Source organism: Littorina saxatilis, linkage group LG3 (assembly GCF_037325665.1).
Source record: "Littorina saxatilis isolate snail1 linkage group LG3, US_GU_Lsax_2.0, whole genome shotgun sequence".
Classification (NCBI taxonomy): Eukaryota; Metazoa; Mollusca; class Gastropoda; order Littorinimorpha; family Littorinidae; genus Littorina; species Littorina saxatilis.
The window spans coordinates 57,263,559-57,289,953 of NC_090247.1; the positions used below are offsets into that span (position 1 = coordinate 57,263,559).

Sequence of the window (26,395 nt, forward strand, 5' to 3'; positions counted from 1 at the left end):
CACACACTCTTCAGCCCCGATTTCACCCCCTGTAATTTCTGTTTATCCCCTCTTTGAAAATAAGACTTTATGTCAAAAAGTGGCACTGCATCCAGGACCTAAAAAAACTTGTGAAATCAGAGCTCAAAACCAACCTCAAAGCAGGTTATCTGAAGGCCTTTTCTGATTGGCCCAGGCACTTGCTAATTTGCATGTACATGTATGAGGATATTAGTTCTGATGGCTGTTTAAATTAAGGCCAGATACGCCAGTCACCGCGAAAATTCCATTTGATGATTTTGTTTTTACCTCGTAACTCTCACTTTCTCTCAGTGTTGCACATGTCATACGTATTTCGAGCGCTTACTTACATTTGTTTATAAGCTTTGTCTCATTTGCGATAGATTTAGTAACCATATCGGGCCCTGTCGTCAGCTTATTACCACACAATACATGTCGTAATATACGCGAATCAGTCTTAAGAATAGTACAGTGGCCCGAATAGTGAGTCAGCACTACTTCGCAAGGGTTTATAAGGTTGTGACAAAAAACCTTTGTCATATCGTGGAAAATGAAAATAAAAAAAGCTTCAATCAAAAAACAGTTCGACACCCAACGCCCACCGAGGTAAGCAGCCTCTCTCTTTTTGACACTCTCTGTCCTCTTCAGCTAATAAACTTTAAAGGCGTAAGGGTCACCCAGAATCTCATATCAAAATTGTTATTTTCATTCAGTCACCTTCAATCAAGGGATTGGCTTGATGTTTGGCCGTTTTATTCAAAGATCACTATAGTTTCAGACAAAAATAAGCTTAAATGCCTTTATTATGTAGAACAATTAGAAAAAATAGTTTACTTGTTAAAACAATGGGAAAATGAAACCTGCGAAAATGCCAAACTTAGCATTTTTGTATGCACTCTGGGGAAAAAACTGTGTGCCCAATTGTAAAACAAATTGCCACACATATTTAAAGCACCAATACCTATAGTATGTACTAAAAGCTTTCTATTTTGTTGGAATTCTTGCTTTCAATAGCAATAGCAACAATATCCTATATTTTTAGTATCGTTATGATGAAAATAAACTATATCACACAATCTAAAATAATCTATTTTTCTAACTACCAGCTTCATTTTAGTACAAACATAGCCAGTCTAGTGAACATGTGATGTGCAAAGTTTCAATGGAATACGTGAATATTTATAAAAGTTATGATGCAGCCAGTGTAGCTACTTCCTGCTTTTGCGACACATTTCTACCTGAAGTGATGTTAGTAGGCTCCAGTAGCATGGAGCTGGCCTTCTCTAATTGCACCTGAACTTCATCTGCTTGCAGTCGATCTAGCTCTTCTCCTAGCCTGTCTTGCTATTTTTTTGGTAGATAATGTATATTTCTGATGCAGACCTTTGATTTTTTTTGCATATCTCGAAAGGGGCGTGGCACTTTGAGTTTGAGCAGTTGGGGTGGGGGGTAACGTATATATGTTCGTCATTCGTCTTTGTCACAGCGCGTGGCGGTACATCACCGCTATTGTTCAATTCAGGAGTGTTTGTTGAAAGTAATGTAAATCTGATTCTCTGAAAACAACGCTTTTTAGACCTAGAAGGGCAATATTTGTATTCATCCATGATGATTTTCTAAAAGAATAGTAGGCTCGGTAATTTGCTTCGAAATACACTTTCAATGCGCGAAGGCCGCCATCTTGCCGTGAACTGGTAGGGAGCAGTCGTTGAACGGTTGTCGTAAACCGGGGAGACAGGTTAGGATTATTATTTTCACAATAGCTCAGGATTGTTGTTGTTTTATATATTTCGGCCATCTTGGAGTGATTTTTAGTCACCCACCCGCCTACTTTGAGCAACTATTACAAGTTAACTATGTAAGCTAGAGACAAAAAGTCAACTGCACATGAAAATATAGATAATTGGCTAGCTTTTTGCACCATAATAATTTAGTATATCTGAAAAACGATTTTTTTTCAAGTTCTGGGTGACCCTTCGGCCACGAGGTTGTTGACTGGAACCCTCTTGTTCTGTCCAATACTCCGTCACAGGGTGGAGTTACTGGGAAATTATTATGTTAGATTTACTTAACCCGTATAGTCGTCAAAGCCTCGAGTGATTTCATGTTCATTCTCCCTGTCTTGAAGGAATACGAAGCGATAAAAATGCAGAACGGAGGTAGGGGAAGGTTGTCTAATATGGACCACTGCCTAATAAGAACCATCTCCCGTTCTGACAAACTAACGGTGCTAGAGCGCTCAAAACAATTCCATTCGCTGTATTCACCCTATCTGAATAACTTGCACATGTCAAAACTGACAGGTGCAGAAACACAAAACCGTTCGTTTTTTTCTCTCTCTTTTTTGCACTTTTGGCAGCGTTCACTCGAGGCTTTGACGCATAAAACGACTAGTCTCTGTCCAAATTTAAAGCTGTTATCACACCCAAATTACTATATATGACAGGTAAGACTGTATTTGTTACATTTTAGCAGTGTTGACTCCGAGTTTCTACTGTAAACAAAAAATAATAGCAAAATCTGAAAGTACGCGTGTGTCGCCAAATATGGACCACCCTCCACAAATCGAAGAAAATAGTAGCTAAAGTTTTGTTTTCATTAATTCATTAAGAAGCTTACTGAAAACAACCTTTAACTAGCCCTCGACCTTTCAAAAATGTAACAAATAGTCTTCTTTTCGTGGAAGTTGATACTTTAATTTATTTTCACTCTGTTTTAGATAAGTTTCTTTGGTATCCTGTTGTGGTTCAAATAATTCTCTCATCAACCCGAAACAGATAAATCTAAAGCATATTTGAATCAGTCTGACTTGCACACTAAGTTGTATCATATTATTTTGAAGTATAGGGGGGTTTTTACAGTAATTCGAGGCCTGTTCAGAAAACAAGCTAATTTTCAGCAAGAAACAAAAAGTGGTCCATGTTAGGCAACCTTCCCCTATAACAGTGAGTTTCAAAAATGCTGACTGTTGCTCTAAACAAATTGTACAAGACACGTCGAGAAAACGATGTTAACAGGCGAATGTTGATATCATTTCTGAATGTAAATCGGCTTTACTAGCGGTTAAATGCGATCAAATTACCAGGGTGAGTCAAACAAGGATAAGAGCGCCTTGGTTTTGTACTTAGTAACTGGAGTACACCTAAAACGTATACATTGTGGCACAGAGCAAGTTATGTATTTGTTTGCGAGAAAGCAGGACTGTGACTTGAAGGATATTTTCGCAAGTCATTTCTGTAACCCTACCAAAACAGACTACTCGAAATTAACGAGTGAATTTTGACATGAGCAAATTAGTATTTTGGTGCTTGCGCAGACATAAGCATTATACATGTTAGATGTGTTAATTGAGTACTACGTCTGTGGTTAGTCAGCAGCTAAAAGTGTAATAATATCTCCGCTTCTTCATTTCTCTTGTTGGCTATTATTTCTCTCCAATAGTACCCAATATTGACGGACTGTGTGATGATATCTTCTGCTATGGTCTGTTGAGACAGTGATATCAAAATCTCGACCTATTGCTAAAATTATTGCTAATTCTCTGGACATTTTGTATTTACTGTAAAGAAATTACAAAAGTATTTGTCTCAGTTTTGGCTGTTCCATATCCCTCCCTCTGATTATTATTTCTTTTTGTTCACTCTTTTCTTGTACTTTTCAGTATTTTAAAATGTCTTTCCTATCAAAAAGTCTTTAGTCACTTGCTCAACTAAATTCTGGAATAATTACATTTTCATATATATTTGTTTGTTTTTAAATTTAGGTGTTTTTGTTTTTGAAGTGAGGAAGCAATAAAGAGGTCGTCGATATCAAAACTGATATCGACGGAAATGTCGTCGATATAATTTTTGCACTGAGCTCAGTTTTGCCCAATTGACCAATGGAAATACACGTAACATATGAAATAGCAATATTAAAATAATGTGGTCAACACTTCTGTTGAAAATGTGTTACGGCCTCTGTTTTGCCCCCGTTCACTGCTGCGATCTGCACTACGCACACACACACGAACACGCAGGCACATACGCAAACACACACGAGCACGTACGCACGCACTCACTCTCACACACACACACACACACACACACACACACACACACAGACACACACACACACACACACACGCACGCACGTACGCACGCACACACACACACACACACACCAGGGTCGGACCAAGTTCGTATGAGGGGGGGGGGGGGGGGGTTCCAACTGAAGGCAGGGGTCCAGGGGCCGCGGAGGCCCCGGTGGGGTGCTGGGGCAACGCCCCGGTGGGGGGTCTGGGGGGCAAAGCCTCCCAGAAGCCGAGAAAATTTTGCATTTGTGAGGTCATTTTTTGGTCTTTCCTTGCAACTGGGAATCAAAATTACACATTTTCAACAGTAACAAAACACGCGGAAGTGGGAAAGGTATAGGGGCGAGCACTCAATGATCTCACAGTCTGCAGTACAGTCCCTTTCCGAAACATCGGTTTCCCGATAGCGCAGAAGATAACTTGTTGCAATCGGTTCTCTGATACTATTAATACTAGTGATAGTGTAGCGTGTGACTTGACTTGTGGCCTATGATGATGGACTTATAACGGGGAGGGCAGGCAGTTGTCGACTTGATGTTGTTCATAATTTGAAATAGTTTTAGAAGATCAAATAAAGTAAAGGAGTTGGGGGAAGAGCTTAAAAAGCCTGTCCACATAATTTTTTCTTTTCTCTGAGAGGTACATTGGATGGCCAGGGGGGGGGGGGGGGGTCCGGAACCCAGGACCCCCCCCCCCCCCCCCCCCCCGATCCGGCCCTGCACACACACACACACACACTCACGCGCGCGCGCGCGCGAATCAGTGCCAATAAGCTGATATGGCCGCGGAACTGTTATGAAACCGGTTTTGGGAATTCCAGTTATGACCTGATCTAAATATAATCGATCTATTATTATTTTTAGATCAGTGTGTGATAGTGATTAAGGAGTTTCAAACCAAGAAGTATGCGTGCACGTTCAATTGAAAACGTCTTTGAAAACAGCTCAAACGGCTTCAAAAATATATCATCTGAGTAGTTTACACACCCATATGATTCGTGAAAACACCCATGCTTTGCGAATAAAGGTCGCACTAGCTGTTAATGGATTCTAAATTGCTTACTGCATATTTTTTCGACGTCAAGTGTTTATGTTGAGACGCGCATCCTCATGGGAAACCTTTAATTTGTGTTTTTTTCCTCTGGCTGGGTGCGTAATTGCGTGTTAAGCTAATATCTCTAGTTTGACCAAAGTTAGGAACCTAATTATTTGCACACACCCTATGCCACACACAGTATGCTAAGCTACTCACCAAATGTGAGCTCAATTGACCCCTAAGTACCAGAGATACAAGTCTTAGCTGTAGCCAAACAAACACTGATCCGGCTAAAACAAAACAATAAAAAACAAGTCGCGTAAGGCGGAATTACTACATTTAGTCAAGCTGTGGAACTCACAGAATGAAACTGAACGTAGTCCGCCGCTAGTGCAAAAGGCAGTGAAACTGACGAGCCTGTTTGGCGCTGTAGCGGTTGCGCTGTGCTTTATAGCACGCTTTACTGTACCTCTCTTCGTTTTAACGTTCTGAGCGTGGTTTTAATCCAAACATATCATATCTATATGTTTTTGGAATCAGGAACCCACAAGGAATAAGATGAAATAGTTTTTAAAACGATTTCGGAAATTTAATTTTAATCATAATTTTTATATTTTTAATTTTCAGAGCTTGTTTTTAATCCAAATATAACATATTTATATGTTTTTGGAATCAGAAAATGATGAAAAATAAGATGAACGTAAATTTGGATCGTTTTATAAAAAATTTATTTTTTTACAATTTTCAGATTTTTAATGACCAAAGTCATTAATTAATTTTTAAGCCACCATGCTGAAATGCAATACCGAAGTCCGGCCTTCGTCGAAGATTGCTTGGCCAAAATTTAGATCAATTTGATTGAAAAATGAGGGTGTGACAGTGCCGCCTCAACTTTTACAAAAAGCCGGATATGACGTCATCAAAGACATTCATCGAAAAAAAGAAAAAAATCTTCCGGGGATATCATTCCCAGGAACTTTCATGTCAAATTTCATAAAGATCGGTCTAGTAGTTTAGTCTGAATCGCTCTACACACACACACACACATACAGACACACACACACATACACCACGACCCTCGTCTCGATTCCCCCTCTAAAAACAGACAGAGCGAATCCTAAGAGTCACTTTATTCCATAAAGGCGGCGCAACACGTGTTTTCACACTTGTTCACACATCCTGATTTCCTTTATAAGACTAAAGACATTGTGATTGGGGACGTACCGAAATGTGTATGCGTGTGTGTGTGTGTGTGTGTGTGTGTGTGTTTGTGTGTGTGTGTGTGTGTGTGTTTGTGAGTGTGTGTGTATGGGTGTGTATATGTGTGCGTACGTGCGTGTGTATGTTTGTGTGTGTATGTGTGTGTGTGTGTTTGTGTGTGTGTGTGTGTGTGTGTGTTTGTGAGTGTGTGTGTATGGGTGTGTATATGTGTGCGTACGTGCGTGTGTATGTATGTGTGTGTGTGTGTGTGTGTGTGTGTGTGTGTGTGTGTGTGTGTGTGATTTTTGTTTATGTTTGCGAGTTACGTGTTCGTGCGAGCGTGTATGTCACTCACACTCTTGTGTTTACCTTCTCAGTGTTTTTTCCACAAAACGTACTCTTGGCTAACGTAAAAAAACAAATCTCTCTGTGACCTGTCTTGCATTTTTGTTTGTTTGTTTGTTTGTTTGCTTAACGCCCAGCCGACCACGAAGGGCCATATCAGGGCGGTGCTGCTTTGACATATAACGTGCGCCACACACAAGACAGAAGTCGCAGCACAGGCTTCATGTCTCACCCAGTCACATTATTCTGACACCGGACCAACCAGTCCTAGCACTTACCCCATAATGCCAGACGCCAGGCGGAGCAGCCACTAGATTGCCAATTTTAAAGTCTTAGGTATGACCCGGCCGGGGTTCGAACCCACGACCTCCCGATCACGGGGCGGACGCCTTACCACTAGGCCAACCGTGCCGGTCCTCCTGTCTTGCATTGAATGTAAGAGAAATGGAACAATTTTCATCACATGGCGTCAAAGGAAGATTTGATTTGATTGACATGAAATTATGTCTGCAGCAATATGGCGATTCTCATGCTTGTCTGCGTGTTGGTTTGTATCACCGCTGGCCCAAGTTCTGCACTGGAAGATGACAATGATGGGGTTATCAACTACGCGCCCTACAGCAAGACCTGGGAAACTTTTAAAAAGGAATATGGCAAGTGTGCATGAACTTCTACCAAATGTCGACCATTCTCTGTGCAATATGTTTTGTTTTCGTTTTATTTGTCCTACATGTTTTCTAATAAGAGCGGTTAAACTAGCACGAATATGCTCGATTATTTATGTTACCACCTGAATTCGCACGGGGTGCTTCGACCAGCGTTCTGGGTAATTGCCAGGATTGACAAAAATCAGATAACGAACAACAAAAGGAATCTGACGCTAAAACGTTGGCATAACTAAAACCTTATGCTGTTTGCATTGTTTTAACTAATTAGCCCATGTTCGAGTTTATCAATGCAGGTGTGTTTATTTGACAGCACATGGGATGTCCCTTGAACTACTTAAGGCTAAATTGACTGAATTGGATGTATCTCACTCAGTAAATTTGACATAATAGTGTACTTTTCTCCCGCTTTGAGATTTTTAAAAAATTAAGATTATTATCTTGTATTCTGCTACACTTGCTTAGCGATAGCGGTCGAGGTGAACAATGACTGTTGAGATCTGTGTAAAATGTCATATTTTGGTCAAAAACGCAAATAACATTTATGTATCGATCGAATTCCTTTCAGGTACTGACTTTGTTGTTGTTTTGACGATTGAACGAGCACACATACATGCAATCAAACACACACACACACACACACCAAGAACACCGGCCTGTTTACACCAAACACATACACTTCAATGCGCCACAAAAATAGTGCAACTTCAAAAGTGTATTCAACTCCTTCAATTAACATTAGAATATTTTGATTATAGCAACATTTTGTTCAGAACATAATCAAAGGAACGGAAAATTCATGAACATCAAATAAAACATCAATTAAATTGCTGCATCTCTTTGCACCGTTTGTGTCAGTAACTGTTGTACACACTTGTCGTCACCCTGTCTCGCGATCAAGACTGGACGAGTTCATTGAGTAAGCTTGTGAGGTTAACAGCAGAGAAAATTAACACGTTTTGTCTGATTTTGTTATTGTGAGGTTCAAGTTGTTTATGGTACAGTTGTGAAAAGTAGGCAGAACTTGCATTGTTGTGAATGGTGGCATGTCAGGTTCATTTTCTGCACTGAGGAAGAAATTCATACCTTCAAAGGACATGTCGAAACTACTTGCCCCGCGCATATCGACTCAGCCGGTGGCTGTGTGTGCGACAGAGCTGAGTGAACTTCGTGAGGGGTTTGAATTTGGCCGCGGCAATACTTGGAGTTGTGTGTTGCCTGCAATAATTATGCTGATGGAGGGTGTCTCCCATGTTCATCTTTTGTTCAGCTGAAGTGTGTTGGTATTCGATCGGAGTTAAAAGTCGTCTTTTGTTTTCAATTTCTTCCCGAGATAGATCTGAAAATTGCTTCATTTTTACAGTTTTGCAGACGTGTGTTTTGATCTGTGGGTTAATCCGCGTGTCCCAAATATGAAGTAAGTAGTTCCTTTGAAGTTTCGGTTAACCTGAAACGCCCAAATATGAAGTTTTGTAGGCCTCTGACGTCACATGGCTCAAAGAAGGGAAATCCAATGTCCAATCGATACATAACCTTTTATTTTATATTTGCTCCATTTAAAGTTGTCGAAAATAAAAAGGTTGTTTCATAAACCCTTACTTTGCAACCAAAGGTAATAACTGTCGTCTGGTGCAGCCGAAGGGAGATAATTCACAAATCGAACAGGGTTTTCAGAAAGAGCGCTTAATAACCTTTAAATTGATATGTAAAATATGTCGTGACTTTTGTATGTTTTAGCCCGAACTGGTTTGAAAATGGAGGCAAAATTCTCTGTCTCTCTTTCTCTGTCTGTTTGTCTGTCTGTCTGTCTGTCTGAGTGTCTCACACACACACACACACACACACACGCACGCACGCACGCACGCACGCACGCACGCACGCACGCACACACACACACACACACACACACACACAGGCACACGCACACACAAATAACCTCACACATACACTCCTCTTTGCAGATCGTCAGTACACCAAGGAAGAGGAGAAGAATCGCTACACAGCTTTTGTAGAACACCTGAAGACGATCGAAGAGCACAACAAAAGATACCGTGCTAAAGAGACATCTTTCTTCATGGGTATTGGACCTTTTACTGATCGTGTGAGCAACAAATGCAACATTAATCACAGACAGACAGACGGACAGACACACACACACATAACAACACTCACACGCACTGTATGAATTTTCCTGATTACTTAAATCACTGGCGGGTCTAGGGGTGGGGTTTGGGGGGTTCCAGGGGTACCGGACCTCCCCCCCCCCCCCCCGAAAAAAAGAAAGTTCTTTGGCATACTGAGCCGCAAATTACCGTCTCTCTCTCTCTCTCTCTCTCTCTCTCTCTCTCTCTCTCTCTCTCTCTCTCTCTCTCTCTCTCTCTCTCTCTCTCTCTCTCTCTCATCAATGCAATGCCTCACATCAATTATGTTTCGACGCTCTGGGATGGCAGCAGTGATGTCCACATGAAAAAAGTTAGATTCTCTCTATCGTCGCTCGGCTAAACTCATCGTAAAGGATAATGCCCCAACAAATATGAAATTAAAAATGCTTAACTTTCTTCCACTGGAAAAGCATCTCAAGTTAAACAAAGCCATTTTCATGCATAAATTGTATTACGGTAAAGTGCCGATCTACCGACAGATATGGGTCGGTCAACTTGATCCCACCGATTCCACGAATTGACCTTTATAAGACCAGTCTTGCTTTTTCGGGTACATCAGTTTGGAATTCACTTCCATCATCCTTTAAGCACTTAAAGTCATTAAAAAGTTTTAAAAAATGTGTCAAAAACACTTAATGTCTGAGTAGTTTAACGCGTTTTGATTTACCACACTTAGTATTACGCCAAAGATATGCTGTGCATTGTATATTCTGAACATATTTTTGTTGTACTATTGCTACATGTTCAATTGCTACCAGCTTGTACTTATAATTACTTGCATAGTATGCATTTGATTTTATGAATAACCACATATGTATGCTCTTCATGCCTCAGGCCAAAAAAAAAAATTGTCTGTTTCTGGTCACCCGACCGACCCTAAATTTCGGCGCCGACCCTAAACTTTTTTTTTCCAAACTCAAAAATGTTTTTGTTTTTTTTGGTGGTAAAGGACAGGGTGAGAAAATGAACAACAAAAACGTGTGAAAACGAAAGTCCGCTGACGATTTGTAAATGTGTTGAGTGTCTTGTCTCTATGTATAGTGAATCCAGTCTCTTTGCGCGATTTTTAAAGTTAGTTTTATTGGTCTACATTTGGGGTAAAAAAAAAATTAAAAAAAATAAAAAATAAAAAAATCCCGACCTACCGACCCTATTTTTTTTAGCCATGTTACCAGAAACAGACAATTTTTTTTTTTTGGCCTCATCATCATCATCATCATCATCATCATCATCATCATCATCATCATCATCATCGTCATCTTTATCATCACGTGCTGAAGTTTTCTGACCTCCTTTTGTTGGTAAACTTTTTAACTTTTTAATTTTTAATTTTTCAATTGTGTCCCGAGGACAGATTGTAAGAAAAGGCGTAGCCTTAAATCTTAATCCTTGTTAAATAAAGTTCAATTCAATTCAATTCAATTCAATTCTCTCTCTCTCTCTCTCTCTCTCTCTCTCTCTCTCTCTCTCTCTCTCTCTCTCTCTCTCTCTCTCTCTCTCTCTCTCTCTCTCTCTCTCTCTCTCTCTCTTCCTCTCTCAGTCTCACTGTGTCTCTGACTGCCTTTATCTATCTATTTGTCTGTCTCTCTCTGTTACTTTTTTTTCGTCCTTCTTGTAATGTCTTGGGGTTGTTATGCGGACAAAACCAACGAACACAAGAAGGGTGAGGTGCAACTGTTTATTCGGTGACCACATGGCAGGCTCTCTGTACGGAAGTATCAGTGCGCCTGACTGATCCAAACATTGAACGGTCCCGATAGTACATAGGTACCGTAGATACAATGAACTGGTCAAAGGGAGACAACAGCATGCTAGTCATTACCGTAAAATCCCTTGCATACGCCCACCCCCCCTCCGCACATATTTCGGGTAAAAGTAGGGGGTGGGCGTTTGCTAGGTATACACCCCTTTGCAAGATAAAGTGTCATCACATTTTCACGAGGAAAAAAAGTGATACAACCAAGTGATTTATGCAATTTTAATAAAAAATAAACACACCGTTTGTTTACGCAAATAAAGATCAAGGTTCTGTGATAGAAAAAAAAAACCACAAGTGACCTTGATTTTTCTCATTCTCAGAATAACGTCAGCACAAACACAGTTTCTTCTCTTGTTTGGAGGCCCTCTTCCAAGTATTCCATCACAACTTGTTCAACTTCTTCAGATCTAACTGGCGGTCTTTCAGACAACTTTCCTTTTTCCTTTTCTTTCCCGCATTGCTGTTCTAATATGTTTCTGTGTTCCCTCCACTCTCTCATTCTTATTTCTGTCAAAAGAAAACTCGCGGGCACATAACGAAACATTGCCTGCAGCTTCGTTGTCAAGATATCTCAGGGCTTTCAGTTTGTATGTCACTGTATAGGATTTGTGCTTCGGCATGGCTGAACATAAGCTTGGAAAGGAAGTGCTTGTCAACGAGAGAAGTGTTAAACACTCACAAAAAGACGTCACTGAACGACGTCACTGAAAGACATGACGTAATCCCCCAAAAAAGGCGAACCATTGAACAGTGTGCACAAATCGAAGATAAAGGAGGCCGACTGTCTTAAAACATCTTTTTTCGGGGTGGGCGTTTGCTAGGTAGTGACCCCTCTGCACAACATTTGGCCGAAAGTGGGGGGTGGGCGTTTGCTAGATACTGGGCGTATGCTAGGGATTTTACGGTATATCTTTCCCCTCTTTGAATGAAAAACACTCTTTTAAATTTACTGTTACTGTTAACTGCTGGAAAAATCAAATTATTCAAAATAGTTTTAAACTTCAGAACCAAAATAAAATCCTTAGCTAATTACAGTTCAATATACTCCTTGAAACAAACTTGGTCTTTACTATTCATCATTTGACTAATAATACCTGAAAACTGAAAAAAAACACATCTGTCTTGATATCACTTTAAACTGAACTAAGAAACAACTTAATTGTACGCATGATTACTGTCTGTCTCTTGTTTGTTGCTCGTTTTGTTGATAAGAGAATATTAACACACTAAAACTTGGATTTCTGGATTGTTATCAGGAAATGTTTTCACATCTTGCACTTCAGTGTTTAAACACACATATAGTCTTTCATGTGTTGTGGAAAAGTGCGATTTCTTTTGGACCGACGTGGGCTAATACTGGCAGGCGGAACTGAACCGTGTGAAGAAGGTGTAGTGCTTGGCGGAACATCGTCATCAGTTTCACCAGCAATTTGGGCTTCTTCGTGGTCAGTCCTGGTTGTCTCTTTAGCTTCTGTAACTGGTGCGTCCTCTTTGTTGGAGACCACTTGTGGTGTGACAGATGGCGGCAGTCGACGGAAAAGGGAAGAGTTTCTCGTGACGGTCGACCCATCAGGCTTCTGAGCGGTGATCATGGAACCTTTGGTATCAGTCACAAGAAGAGGTGTTGGATTGAAATTACTGGAGAGTTTGTTCTGCTTCATCTGCTTCACCAAAACACTGTCACCAGGCTCAATGTTGTAGTCTTTGGCATGATGTCGCTTATCGGCAGCACACTTCATTTTCTGCTTTGCAAATGTGTCTCTCAGACGCACTTCTGCATCAGCATGATGTTGTGAACTGTTAGACTGGACTTCTGGCAGCTTCGTTCTCGGTTCCTGACCAAACATGAGGAAGTAAGGAGTGAACGACGTGGTGCAGTGTGGTGTTGCTCTGTAGACTCTGCAGAATCTGTGGAGCTCTTGTCGCCAGCTTCTTCTCTCAACGTGGGCTGAGCGAACAGCCTTCATCATGGGTTTGTTGAACGTTTCTGCTTGAGCGTTTGCTTTCGGCCACAGAGGAATAATGCGTCGGTGTTTCACTCCACATGACTGCATGAACTGTTTCCACAGCTTACTGATAAACTGTGGACCGTTGTCAGTTTTCACCTGTGCCGGGTAGCCAAACAGAGAAAACACTTTGTTGACAACAGGAATCACAGCCTCAACTGTAGTGTTCTGGAGAACTTCAACTACTGGGTACCTGGAGTACTCATCTGTGATGACCAGAAGTGATGCACCAGATGGTAGAGGACCACAAAAGTCGATGCTGAGTTCTTGCCATGGACCGCATGGTAGGTTGGACATGAGCAGCGGTTGATGTTCACGACGGTTGTTGTTGGCTTGACATGGGATGCAACTGCGCACAGCTGACTCAACAGCGGCGTTGATTCCCGGAAACCAGACTTTGCTTCTGAGAAGGGCCTTGGTTTTATTCATTCCCTGATGTCCTTCGTGTGCTAGATCAACGACACGAGCTTGAAGAGAAGAGGGTATTACAAGCTGGGAGCCCTTGAGAAGAATGTTTTGCTGAGCGTTTACACACAGTGAGTCCTTGATGTTGCGAAAACATGTGAATGTTTCTTTGGCAATACCATGAGTGTTTTCATGCCAGCGACCACTGTTCACACATTTCATGATGGCTTGAAGGACTGGATCTTTTGCGGTTGCTGTTTGCACGTCTTCAAGCGTGATGGCGTCAGGAGTGGACGACATAGCAGTGAAGTTGACAAACTCTTCTGCTATCTTTTCTTCATGAGATGACGCTGTGGCGGGACCAGGGTGACGAGACAGATAGTCTGCAGGGTTGTCTTTTCCTGGCCTGTACTCCATGTGTACATCATAGGGTTGGAGACGTAGAGACCATCTGGCAATGCGTGCAGGTGGAAATGGTTTTTCTGTACTGTTCCCCACTGCTTCAAGGCCTCAACCATCATCCCCGTCCCCAAGAAGCCCACAGCGTCGGCCATGAACGACTACAGACCGGTGGCCCTTACCTCCCTGGTGATGAAAGTGCTTGAGCGCCTGGTCCTCAAGCACCTCCAGTCCGTCATCAGCGGTAGGCTCGATCCCCTCCAGTTCGCCTACCAGGCCAACCGGTCTGTGGACGACGCTGTCGCCGTTGCCCTCCACTTCATCCTCCAGCACCTCGAGACCCCCAACTCATATGCCCGCCTCCTCTTTGTGGACTATTCCTCGGCCTTTAACACCATTATCCCCCAAAAACTGTATGACAAGCTCCTCCTCTTTGACCTTGCCCCTTCCCTCTGCCTGTGGCTCCTTGACTTCCTCCTTCAGCGCCCCCAGACAGTCAAGGTCAACGGCCTCCTCTCCAAGACGCTGGTCCTGAGCACCGGAGCACCCCAGGGGTGCGTCCTCTCACCGCTGCTCTACTGCCTCTTCACCAACGACTGCGTCGCCTCTCATGACTCAGTTCAGCTGGTGAAGTTCGCTGACGACACCACAGCTGAAGGTCTCATCACCGGCGGTGATGAGACCGTGTACCGCCAGGAGGTCGACTGTCTGGTGTCGTGGTGCGACAACAACAATCTCCTGCTGAACGCCACCAAGACCAAGGAGATGGTGGTGGACTTTCGCAGGAAAAAAGGCCCTGTGGCTCCACTGATCATCAACGGCGATCCCATCGAGATGGTGGACTTTTTCAAGTTCTTGGGCACCACCATCTCCAACGACCTGTGCTGGGACGATAACGTTGACGCCATCGTCAAGCGAGCGCGGCAACGCCTCTACTTCTTGCGCCAGCTCAAGAAGTTCCGCCTCAGCCAGGTCATCCTGGTCCAGTTCTACAGGGCCGTGATGGAGAGCATCTTGACATTCTCCATCACAGTGTGGTACGGCAACACCTCCCAGCTGCTCAAGAACAAGCTGGAGCGTGTGGTGCGCACTGCTAGCAGGATCGTCGGCTGTGAGCTGCCCTCCCTAGCATCCCTCTATGCCAAGCGCATGCTGTCCAGAGCCCAGAAAATTGTGGCTGACGAGTCCCACCCTGGCCATCCCCTCTTCGAGCGCCTGCCCTCAGGTCGTCGATTCCGATCCTTGGGGGCACGCACTCGTCGTCTCCAGACCTCTTTCTTCCCCCAAGCTGTTTCCTCCCTTAACGCATCCCATCCCTCAGTTGGGCAGCTTCGCAGTCGGTGATCCTGCTGGCGGTGAGCTCACCACATCCTGTGACTCAGTGTTAGGTAGTGGTGGTGGTGGTGGTGGTGGGGAGGGGGGGGGGGGTTGAGTGGGAGTTTGATGTGTGATTCCTGATTTCCAAATGTTCAACATTTTCTTTAGCTGCATTATTTTAGTTATTCATGAGTGGGTGGGTGGAGGGGATGGGCTAGTTCTAACTATGCATTAGATTATAAAATTGTATTCTGTGTAGACCCTTCCACCAGCATCTTAGACCACTCTTTGTAAATTTTCTTTTAATAGATGATTGTCATTTGTTTTACCTCATGTCTACCCTGCGTGTGATGGTGTGATCGTGACTGCTGTAGTGTGGGCGTGTGTGTGTTGGTGTGTATGTCAGTGTATGTGTGGGCGTGTGTGTGTGTGTCAGTGTGTGTGTGGGTGTGTGTGTGTGTGCGTGATTTTACCAACACTACGCGAAATTCCTTGTGCTTTAAATGTTTTTTAATGTCACTTGGCTCAATAAATACTGTATTCTGTATTCTGTATTCTGTATTAAGCAGCGGTCGGTGATCGGTGATCATTTTGAAGCTTGTTCCTCGAATGTATATGTCAAAATGTTCGCATGCCCAGACTTCTGCGAGCGCCTCTCTTTCCGTCTGAGAGTAGCGCTGTTCTACATCAGATAGGGCGCGACTTGCGTAACATACAGGTCTACCGTCTTGTGACAACAATCCGGCGATCCCTACAGGGCTTGCGTCTACCAGGATCTCTGTTTGCTTCTTGATGTCGAAGTAGGCAAGAGTTGCAGACTTGCATAGAGCGGCTTTGACAGTCTTGAAAGCAGTTTCCTGCGGTTCTTCCCATGACTAAGTAGCGTCCTGCTTCGTCAGTTGACGAAGAGGTTCTGTGATGGTGGCGAAGTTCTCGATAAAGCGTGCTGAGAACTGAGCCATGCCTGGGAAAGAACGTAGTTCTGTGGCGTTGCTGGGCGTGGCTGCTTCGCGATGAGCCCGAACTTTCGCTGGATCTGGTTTCAGTCCTTCACCACTGAAGATGAAGCCGTAGAACTCGACTTGTGGTTGACTGAAAACACATTTCTTCTGATTGAGTGTCAGACCTGAATCATGGATGCGTCTCAGCGTTTCATGCAGCATCAAGTTGGTCAGCGGAGGGGGAGGGGGGCAGCGCGTTCTGCAGCTCGTCCCTAAAAGCGTCTTTATCCATCGTACGAAGACAGCGGACAGACTTAAACATGGGTGGAGGAGGAGGACACTGGGTCATCAGATCAAACAAAACACAAAAATGATCTGAGGCTAAGGCGTGTGTAACAGACACAGATTGAACAATATGATCATCAGGCCTATGCATAACCCAATCCAGTATGTGATTCTTCTTGTGCGTTGGATGACTGACTGACTGTGTGAATTGAAAAACATCTAAAATATCTTAACATCTTGACAGTGGAAGGGTGGTTGCAGTCATCAAAATGAACATTGATATCACCAAGCAAAACAGGAGTTCAAGACAAAGTGTTACAATGGTCAACAAGGTCATGAAATTCAGAGAAAAACATGGCATCAGTCAATTTGTTTTTTGAGTTTGGAGGAGGCCTATAGATGCAAAACAACTGAACTGGTTTCTGATGAAGGGCTAGTGTCACTTGTACACACTCAAAGGATGGATGTGTAAATGGCAGTACCGAATTAAACGACACATGACTAGAGAGAGAGTTTTTGAAGATCACTGCTATTCCACCACCGCGAGTGACACTGCGCGGAAACGATCGGAGGGAATAGTTTGCAGGTGTCAAGTCAACAATAACACTGTCGTCACCGTTCTCCTTGAGCCAAGTCTCGGTCAAAATCAAAATGTCTAGGTCATTGTCTGTGACAAACTCGACGATTTCTGTTCTTTTACATGCTTGCTGAGTTGAAGAAACAGACTGAGCGTTGAAAAGTGCGATGCGGAGAGGTGTGATGGTGGAAGTGGGGAGTAAGGTGTGTGATCGAGACTTACAGTCTTTTGGCGTCGGTAGCACTGCCCCATTCCTCCGACGTGGTCTACGACGATGTCCCCTGTGTGCCTTCTTTGGAGGGATGCGTAGGCATGGTAGCTGATGGCAGTGAATGCCAAGGTCGTGAAGACGACGACACAGCGACGAATTGCTTTGACACTTTTAGAAGTTATGGCCAATAGACTGACCAGAATGTGTGTGGAGTTTTGTGAACGTGTATATCAAGCGTGTCGTATTACGTAACTTTTCCGAAAGAACAGAGTGCTCCGGCTACAAATAACCACAGCCAAGCATATAGGCCTAGGATTGTTAATCTCTCCGGCGGCTGTACACGGTACCATTAACGATGATAGATAATTTTTCTTGCGTGTTGCCATCTCCAGCAAATGTAAACCAGCACTCAGATCTGCCTGAAACTTCGGCAACATTTGCCCCAACTATGGTTTTCTTAGCATGCAAAGTCACGATTTTTTGTCCTTAAACCCTGAATTAATAAGAATATTTGTTTAGATCTTTCGGAAAAGTTACGTAATACGAAACGCTTAGTATACACGTTCACAAAAATCAATACACATTCTAGACAGTCTATTGGTCATAACTTCTGACATTTTCAAAGCAATTCATTGGGAACTTGAGCAGATATGGCTTTTTCAGTGGAGGACCCCCTCTAAAATGGCCGCAAAACGTGCCCTTTTTGGCCTTTGAAACGATTGACACCTACCGCCTTTGACAAAAGGCTACATAATGACTAGAGAATTAAGGTGCATAAAACAAAATGCTCTGAATAGGAAAGTGAATGGCCTTTCCAATGGTAGTTAGAAGTGTTTGGTAAGTGCACATTCTGATTTTTTGCGGATTTTAAAATACGGGGCATTGGTTTTTGTCAGGTCGATTTTAGGGGTGACCTTGTTTGATATCCTGCCACGGGATGCCTATACAAAGTACCACCGATCGAACAAATGATATGAACAGTAGACATAATTACCTTCTCCAGCATATAAAGTTCAATTAAAATGGATTATGGTTTCACACTTTTCTGAGCGTGCAAAAATTGTTGCCATAATGTTTTGGCCAAGTTTAGTTTATACTCACTTCGATCATCATGCCCTTCGAGCTTCCACCATCATGATGACCATTATTTGTCTTAACAGTACGAGGGCTGTGTCAAAAGTTCGTAGCCTACACATGAAAAAAAGTTACCTCGAGTTCTGAAAACTGGCACACATTTGCACCTGCATATTATAAGGTTACATGCAAAGCATCATATAATGTTGTAATTATAGCCATGACGTCATAAAAAAGTCTACTTGCCGCTGCCTTGCATATGGGTGAAATACAGTGCCAAGCGGTATTAACATACTATTATCAAGGAGTTAAGCCTCAAAGACAATCATATGAGAAGGCACATATTTCAAATGCTGACATATCGTCACAAAATCACCAGCAGAATTTAGACGAGTTGTCAAATACCTGTAAGTGCTTGTAACAAATAAACCGTTTCCACAGCTACCCGAAGATGATGGATTCATCTACAATGTTCTTGACGACGAGGATTACACTGTTCAGGAAAATCAGCAGTTTTGCAACGAGTACACACCTCCTCTCAACTGCATCTCTCCCACCTCTCTGAACTGGACCGAGAAAGGGGCCGTAACTCCGGTCGGAAACCAGGGCGGCTGTGGTTCTTGTTATGCATTCGGAGCGGTGAGTATATATATATACGCATTATTACACCCCTGTCTGAGGCTGACTGAATTGACATTTCTTGTGTAGCTTGGTAGCTCGCACTTGACGGTCGCACCCACACACACACACACACACAAACACACACACACACACATACACACACACACACACACACACACATCTAACTCTTTCCTTCTTTCCTTTGTGCATTTCAGTCCAACACTGCAAACAAGACTGACGTTGCCGGACAATCACATCTGAAATCAAACCGTACCTATGTCCAACCGAAACCCCACCCACACCCCCGCACAAAACCCCACATGCATCCCCTGCTTCCCATTCGCTGGATCTTGCAGACATTCCTTTTTCTAAATACATGCATTATGTTTTACCTGCAGGTAGCAGCAATTGAAGCACAACTTTATATCAAAACGGGAACACTGATCGAACTGTCCAAGCAACAGTTCGTGGACTGCCACAAAAAAGACTGCAACGGTAGCACCGCTGAAAAGGCTTTCTCTTACGTATATGATGCTGGAGGAATTATGTCTGAGGCTGACTACCCTTACCGACCCCAGGTTTGTTTGTTTGTCTGTTTGTTTGTTTGTTTGCTTAACGCCCAGCCGACCACGAAGGGCCATATCAGGGCGGTGCTGCTTTGACATATAACGTGCGCCACACACAAGACAGAAGTCGCAGCACAGGCTTCATGTCTCACCTAGTCACATTATTCTGACACCGGACCAACCAGTCCTAGCACTAACCCCATAATGCCAGACGCCAGGCGGAGCAGCCACTAGATTGCCAATTTTAAAGTCTTAGGTATGACGGGGTTCGAACCTACGACCTCCCGATCACGGGCGGACGCCTTACCACTAGGCCAACCGTGCCGGTCCCCGAGGTTTGTACTTTCATTCTTCCCAGTTTTCCGTTTTCTACCAGGGAAAAAATAGAGATGGTCCTACTGGACAACAACGCTAAGAACTGTTTACTTTTTTTTAAATGACGGTTTATTGATTTGATTATTTATCTTTTAATTGTTTTTCTTTTCCTCCTTTGTTTTACTTTTGTATACATCGTTTAAATTGGGGTCTTAAAGATTACTTCTTTAAAGTCTTGTGTCGTTGGATCTTGTGTGTGTGTGTGTGTGTGTGTGTGTGTGTGTGTGTGTGTGTGTGTGTGTGTGTGTGTGTGTTCCACTGTATATGATTGAAACTGAGCATCGTTAAGATTGTGAGGATCGAGGGTGGACGGAAACAGCTTAGTTGTATCGCGCTCTGTTATGTTGTGCCGTGTGTCGTCACTTGGTGTTGAGTTGAGTCTTATTGTGTTGTGTGCTCTCGTGTCGTTATATCTTGTGTGTGTGGGTGTGTACGTGCGCGCGCGCGAGCGTGTGTGTGTGTGTAAAGGAGAGAGAGGGGCAGAATGTGACAATGCTCTCGGCAAAAGAAAATGTAGACACTTCACTTCCTTACTACGTTTTGCAATGCCAGCTGATACTCGGGATACTCGCTTTCTGAAATCGTGTCTGCCTGTTGTTTTGGCAGTTCATATAAAATACCTCACTGTTGTCCATCCTTGTTTGTGTGCAGACCCAAAAGAAACAGGGCACACATGGCCCATGTGACTTCCAGCAAAGCAAGGTAAAAACCCAGTTATATGGTTGCCTGTCCTCGCGGAACGAAACTGATTTGAAACACATGGTGGCCAGCCAGGGACCTGTCTACATCAGTTTTGCTGTTACACCATCCTTTCTTGGCTACGAAGGCGGTCAGTCAAAAGGAAACATATTTTTTTTAAAGACGTACAAAGAGGGAAAGCAAGACATTAAGTCGCAATAAGCGTGATTGAAAAATAAATGCTGTCAAGCAGTGAAAGCGTGACATACACATGTTCTACCAATTGTTTAATTCTACCGAAATAATCATCTTATTCTTCACGCACAACACAAACTCGCTGTTGTATTTCTTATTTCTCACAACTACGTCAAGAATATTGACTTCATCACGCACAGAACAAAATTGATACCCAATATATTCCCTACCGATTTCTCATAACAAAAAACATATAGTTTTACATGTATGGTGTTTTGCGTTGAAAATATATTCAAAATAAGAACATGCGTTGAAAGGAAATCAGGCGTCAAACCTTGTATGACAACTATAACATTTCGCCAAGCAAATGACTTTATCCGCTCATGTTTTGACTTGCTTTTACTGCGTTGTGTCATTTGTTGACCAGATACTAGGACAGGCTGACTACTATTTCGTAAAGAAATAACCGTTGAAGATAGTGGTTACCGCTATTACTGCTTTACTGACTGAAAGCTTCCTGTTCCATCGGCTCCCGTTCTGTCTGTGTTTTTGAATTCGTATTTTACTTAAATGCACTCATCGCTTTTATTCAACAAGATCATGAAATAACTGAATATCATGCCATTTCCAGGTATATACTCCGAAGAAAAGTGCATGAATAACAACAATCCAAAACACAGCCTTGTCGTTGTTGGCTATGGGAGCAAGTCGGGAAATGACTACTGGATTGTAAAGAACAGGTACAGTTACTGTAGTGGGTGTAGCAATATTACTCAGGCTTAGTGTGTGTGTGTGTGTGTGTGTGTGTGTGTGTGTGTGTGTGTGTGTGTGTGTGTGTATGTGTGTGTGTGTGTGTGTATGTGTGTGTGTGTGTGTGTGTGTGTATGTGTGTGTGTGTTTGAGCGCGTGTGTGTGTGTGTGTGTGTGTGTGTGTGTGTGTGTGTGTGTGTGTGATGCAGGAGCGATTTGAAGGAGGAGGGTTGATTGCTTGTCTTTTATGCCCAGTCAACCTATCTAGCTATTCGCGACTGATTCAGGTTGGTTTCATTTCTTCGTTTACATCGTAGTCTCAGTGTTTGAAAGGGAGAGGGAGAGGGGGGCTGGGGGTATTAGGTGAGTTGTTGGGTGTGTTTAATGCCTCAGTTGTTCTTACAGAAGGTTTACATAACTATGCTTTTTCTGGGGTTTTTTAAAAACAGCAGGACTTAACTGAGTAAAATATTTGATATAGCCTGCAACCACATTTTACGACGCATATAGATCGCTTGACCGGTAATTTTACCCAGTTAATCGTATAACCATTGTGTAAGTTTATTCGTACTTTGCACCATCGGAATGACCTAGACCGGGCTCTCATTTTTAAAGTTTGAATACTTCCGTCTTGCGCCAGTGTGAGGATCAAAAGCCACTGATGATTCCATAAAAGAAAAAGACAGCCAGGATGTCCCATGGCGGAACGACAACTTCTCCCCAAAAAACATTGTCAGTCACCGTCTAAACACTACGATGCAGAGAGTGTCTTTGACCACATGCGAACATCAAATTCATTACTTATTCCTTCAAAACTCTAGCCAAGTAGAATTCCCCTTCGATGTAAAACTCTTTGGCGTGTATAGCGTCCCTGTTAGAAGTGGCCTTGACCCTTGATAGAAAATCTATCAGGTCTAGGCCAGTGGACCCAAAATAAAGTCGGATCGGTCGCGGGACCTGTCATTAAACTCCTTAACTTAAATTATATTGTATTTGTAATGTTATGTTATATGAAGTCTTATATCGCGCGCGTATCTCCAGACTCGGACTCAAGGCGCAGGAATCTATTTATGCCGTGTGAGATGGAATTTTTTACACAATACATCACGCATTCACATCGACCAGCAGATCGCAGCCATTTCGGCGCATATCCTACTTTTCACGGCCTATTATTCCAAGTCACACGGGTATTTTGGTGGACATTTTTTATCTATGCCTATACAATTTTGCCAGGAAAGACCCTTTTGTCAATCGTGGGATCTTTAACGTGCACACCCCAATGTAGTGTACACGAAGGGACCTCGGTTTTTCGTCTCATCCGAAAGACTAGCACTTGAACCCACCACCTAGGTTAGGAAAGGGGGGGGGGGGAGAAAATTGCTAACGCCCTGACCCAGGGTCGAACTCGCAACCTCTCGCTTCCGAGCGCAAGTGCGTTACCACTCGGCCACCCAGTCGTAATATACGTAGACGCCTAAGATTACAAAGGATGGTGTGCGCAAGAAGGATGTTGTCTTATTCGCCTTTTAGCTTCCCTCCCACTTTAGTTAACCATTTTTGTGACAACATTTGTCAACGCCAGACATGAACAAGCCATGATGCAAGCATGTCTGTGATTTCAGCTGGGGGACTGCCTGGGGTGAAAGCATGAAGGGCTACGCCTTAATAAAGCGAGGCGTCAACATGTGCGGCATCGCGGACAGAACCGCCGTGCCGGAGATCGGGGCCAAGTTCAACAGAGAAAAAAAAAAAGAAAAAAAAAGTATGATGCCACACCTGTTCCATTGATGAATCAATGTATATGGAACAACATGACTATACAATATAAACATAAATGCCTCTTTTTCAAAGATTTTATTAAATGTCATATTCATCATGTAAAGGATGTCGTGAATGAAATCGGTGACATGATTTCATTTGAAGAATTATGTCAAAAGGTTGGTTATAAACCAGCCAGACAATTTGAGTATAATGCGTTATGTACAGCACTTAAAACAAAACTGATTAACGCATTGCCATACCGATATGTTCTGTTGCAGGGTTTGACTCGTTTTGGTAATATTACACCAAGGGAAATAAGAACTGTTTTGGTTCATTTCGAAGTACAAACTCCGAGCGCCTGTTCTTTTTGGCAAAGAAAGCATAATGTTGTTCTGGAATCAAGACACTGGCTGTTAGCTGTTAATTGTTCAAAAGAAGAGCGACTGCGTCTGCTTCATTGGAAAATTTTACACAGAATTTACCCAACGAATATTTTACTAAACAAGATGGGTTTATGTCAAACTAATAATTGTGAAGTTTGTAATGAACTAGGTACACTTGAGCACTTCTTTTTTCATTGTCAAGAGGTGAGGAACGTTTGGAAACTATGTAAAGACTTTATTTATAAGCAATTTTATTATAATATAACTTTGAATGAAACATATATTATTTGCTTTTTGGAATGAAAATTTAAAAAACGATCAAATTTATTTCATAAATTATTGTATTTTGATAACAAAAATGACCATAGGAAAATTTAAGTATGGGAAGAAGTTAGACTTACGTGTTTTATTGGAATTAGAGTTAAACATTAGACAGAAGTTTATGTTTTGTATAATATAAAGTTGATTATGTTATACAGAAAAAGACCAAGGAAGAAGGATGCTCCCCACCTTAAAAAAAATAAAAAAATAAAAATTAAAAAAAATTAAAATCGGGCAAAAAATATGGGTTGAAGCATCCTGCATGAACTGAGGTAAAAAAAAAAAATAAAAAAAAATCTACTGCACGTAAGGAACTTACACCGATCCTGAAAAAAAAGAAGAAAAAAAAAAGTTCAACAGAGAATTGGCTAATTGTTCAGAAAGTTTCCCCTGAGACCAGTAATTTCAGGGTCATTTTAACATCAAATGTGTGCAGCTAAAAATGAAGACAACATGGATTATTATACTCCAGACTTAAGGAATACTGTAAATACTGGTGCGCTCGAAAGAACTCTTCCCCACAACAAAATTGCGAAATTCTGATTTTTCAGAGACAGTCGCGCAACCTAAGGTTTGTCTAACAAACTGCACTGTGCACAACTTTATATTGCATAAATAGTGAAGGAAAAAAACAATAATCTCCCCAACTTGCTGGAGTGCCAAGCAGTCGTTGCCGACCATAAAGTCAGCTACGTAGGTTAATTATACCGTGTTGTGCCCATGTCTTAAAAAAAGAACACACTTCTGATACATAATCTTATTGCTATTCCAAATACATTTAGAATAAACATCCTTACACATCATATCCTAATTATTCTGAATCCAAACGTTTAAAACTTCCTTCCAAAACAACGATGTTATCATTTCAACTCCCTTTATCTTTTTCCAATTCACTTTAAATTTAAAACATGCAAAATCTTCTCCAAATGTTGAAAACCAGAAAGATGGTACTAATGTCCATCTATCTTCCACTCAGGACGTTTGTAATTTGGACGCCCATTCACACAAAATGGATGACTGAATCAATATTAAATAAACCATTTTAATGCCTCCGTTTTCATGTTGACTTTTCAACACGGATCTTTTAACCTTTTCAAACGCTTTTTTATTGACGTCTTTCCTTTTCCACAAAAACCGAAATAAGAGGGTATTTACTCTTTCCAAAACCTTTTCTGGAATACATAGTGCCTTCATAACGTAAACCAACCGAGGAACAATAAAACTGTTAATAACGCACAATTTTCCAAAGTAACCTAAATTTCTTCTTTGCCAAACACCTAATATCTGCAAAATTGTATTTATCCTAGATGACCAGTTCTCCTCAAGGGAGGATGCTGCACAAAAGTTACAAAAAACAATGCCGAGTATCCTCAATTTATTTTTCTAAACCAGACCGTTACATTCCGCACCATGGCCTCTATTGGACCCAACCCAAATGGCCTCCGTTTTTGTACGGTTTATCTCTAAACCAGACATATTCGCAAACGTGCAGAACAAATCCATCACTACATTCACATCATCTTTGTCTCTTAAAAACAATGTTACATCTTCGGCATACAACAAAATCTTCAAAACACAACTTAAATTTCTCACCGTACTACGTTTTAACACAATACCTTTAATTCTATCATCGGATCTAACCCGTATTGCCAATAATTATATTGCCAAAACAAAAGCTGATGGAGAAAAAGGGCATCCTTGCCTAATACCAGCATCCGCTGTAAAATAATCACTTATCCAACCAGAATACCCAACACAACTTTTACTTTCGTTCATCAATACTTTTACCCACCTAACAAAATCCTTGCCAAATCCAAAGTTCAAAAATGCATATAGCATATCATCCTTAGAAATGCTGTCAAATGCTTGTTTAAAATCGACTGCCATTATAGCACCGGGCATGTTGGATACCCTAGTCAGATCTACAACGTCGTCAATTGTTCTTAATAACGATGCAACTGATCTTCCTTTCAAAAAACCTGTCTGATCTTTATGTATAATAGAATCAACAACACATTCTGTTTGCCAAACATTTTGCCAACAATTTATAATCAGAGTTCGTTAACGAAATGGGTCTCCAATTTTGCAATTTTGTTTTCGTTAATTCTTTTATGTGTTAATGACTTTTACTCTCATTTATTAACATTTGAATGTGCGCGACGTTGATGCTTTCAGCACCTGCGGTGGAAGACGAAGACAACCATGTGCTGGCCACGGTCGTGGTGGCATTCATACTCCTGCTTGTTGGCATTTTGGCATGCCATAGAGAACGTAAACTACAAATACACACAA

General features: G+C 42.1%; 1 protein-coding gene across 1 annotated transcript in view; it reads left to right on the plus strand.

Moving 5' to 3' along the window:
• The first annotated feature begins 511 nt into the window (after positions 1–511).
• The window catches only part of LOC138962752 (digestive cysteine proteinase 1-like), a 29,253-nt gene continuing 3,369 nt past the window's right edge, over positions 512–26,395 (plus strand). Inside the window, exons 1-9 of the mRNA XM_070334701.1 lie at positions 512–606; positions 7,166–7,305; positions 9,279–9,418; positions 18,895–19,092; positions 19,473–19,652; positions 20,667–20,844; positions 21,520–21,628; positions 23,261–23,400; positions 26,279–26,374. Coding sequence (XP_070190802.1) covers positions 551–606; positions 7,166–7,305; positions 9,279–9,418; positions 18,895–19,092; positions 19,473–19,652; positions 20,667–20,844; positions 21,520–21,628; positions 23,261–23,400; positions 26,279–26,374 — 1,237 coding nt within the window. The 5' untranslated portion in view covers positions 512–550. The remainder of the gene's footprint in view (positions 607–7,165; positions 7,306–9,278; positions 9,419–18,894; positions 19,093–19,472; positions 19,653–20,666; positions 20,845–21,519; positions 21,629–23,260; positions 23,401–26,278; positions 26,375–26,395) is intronic.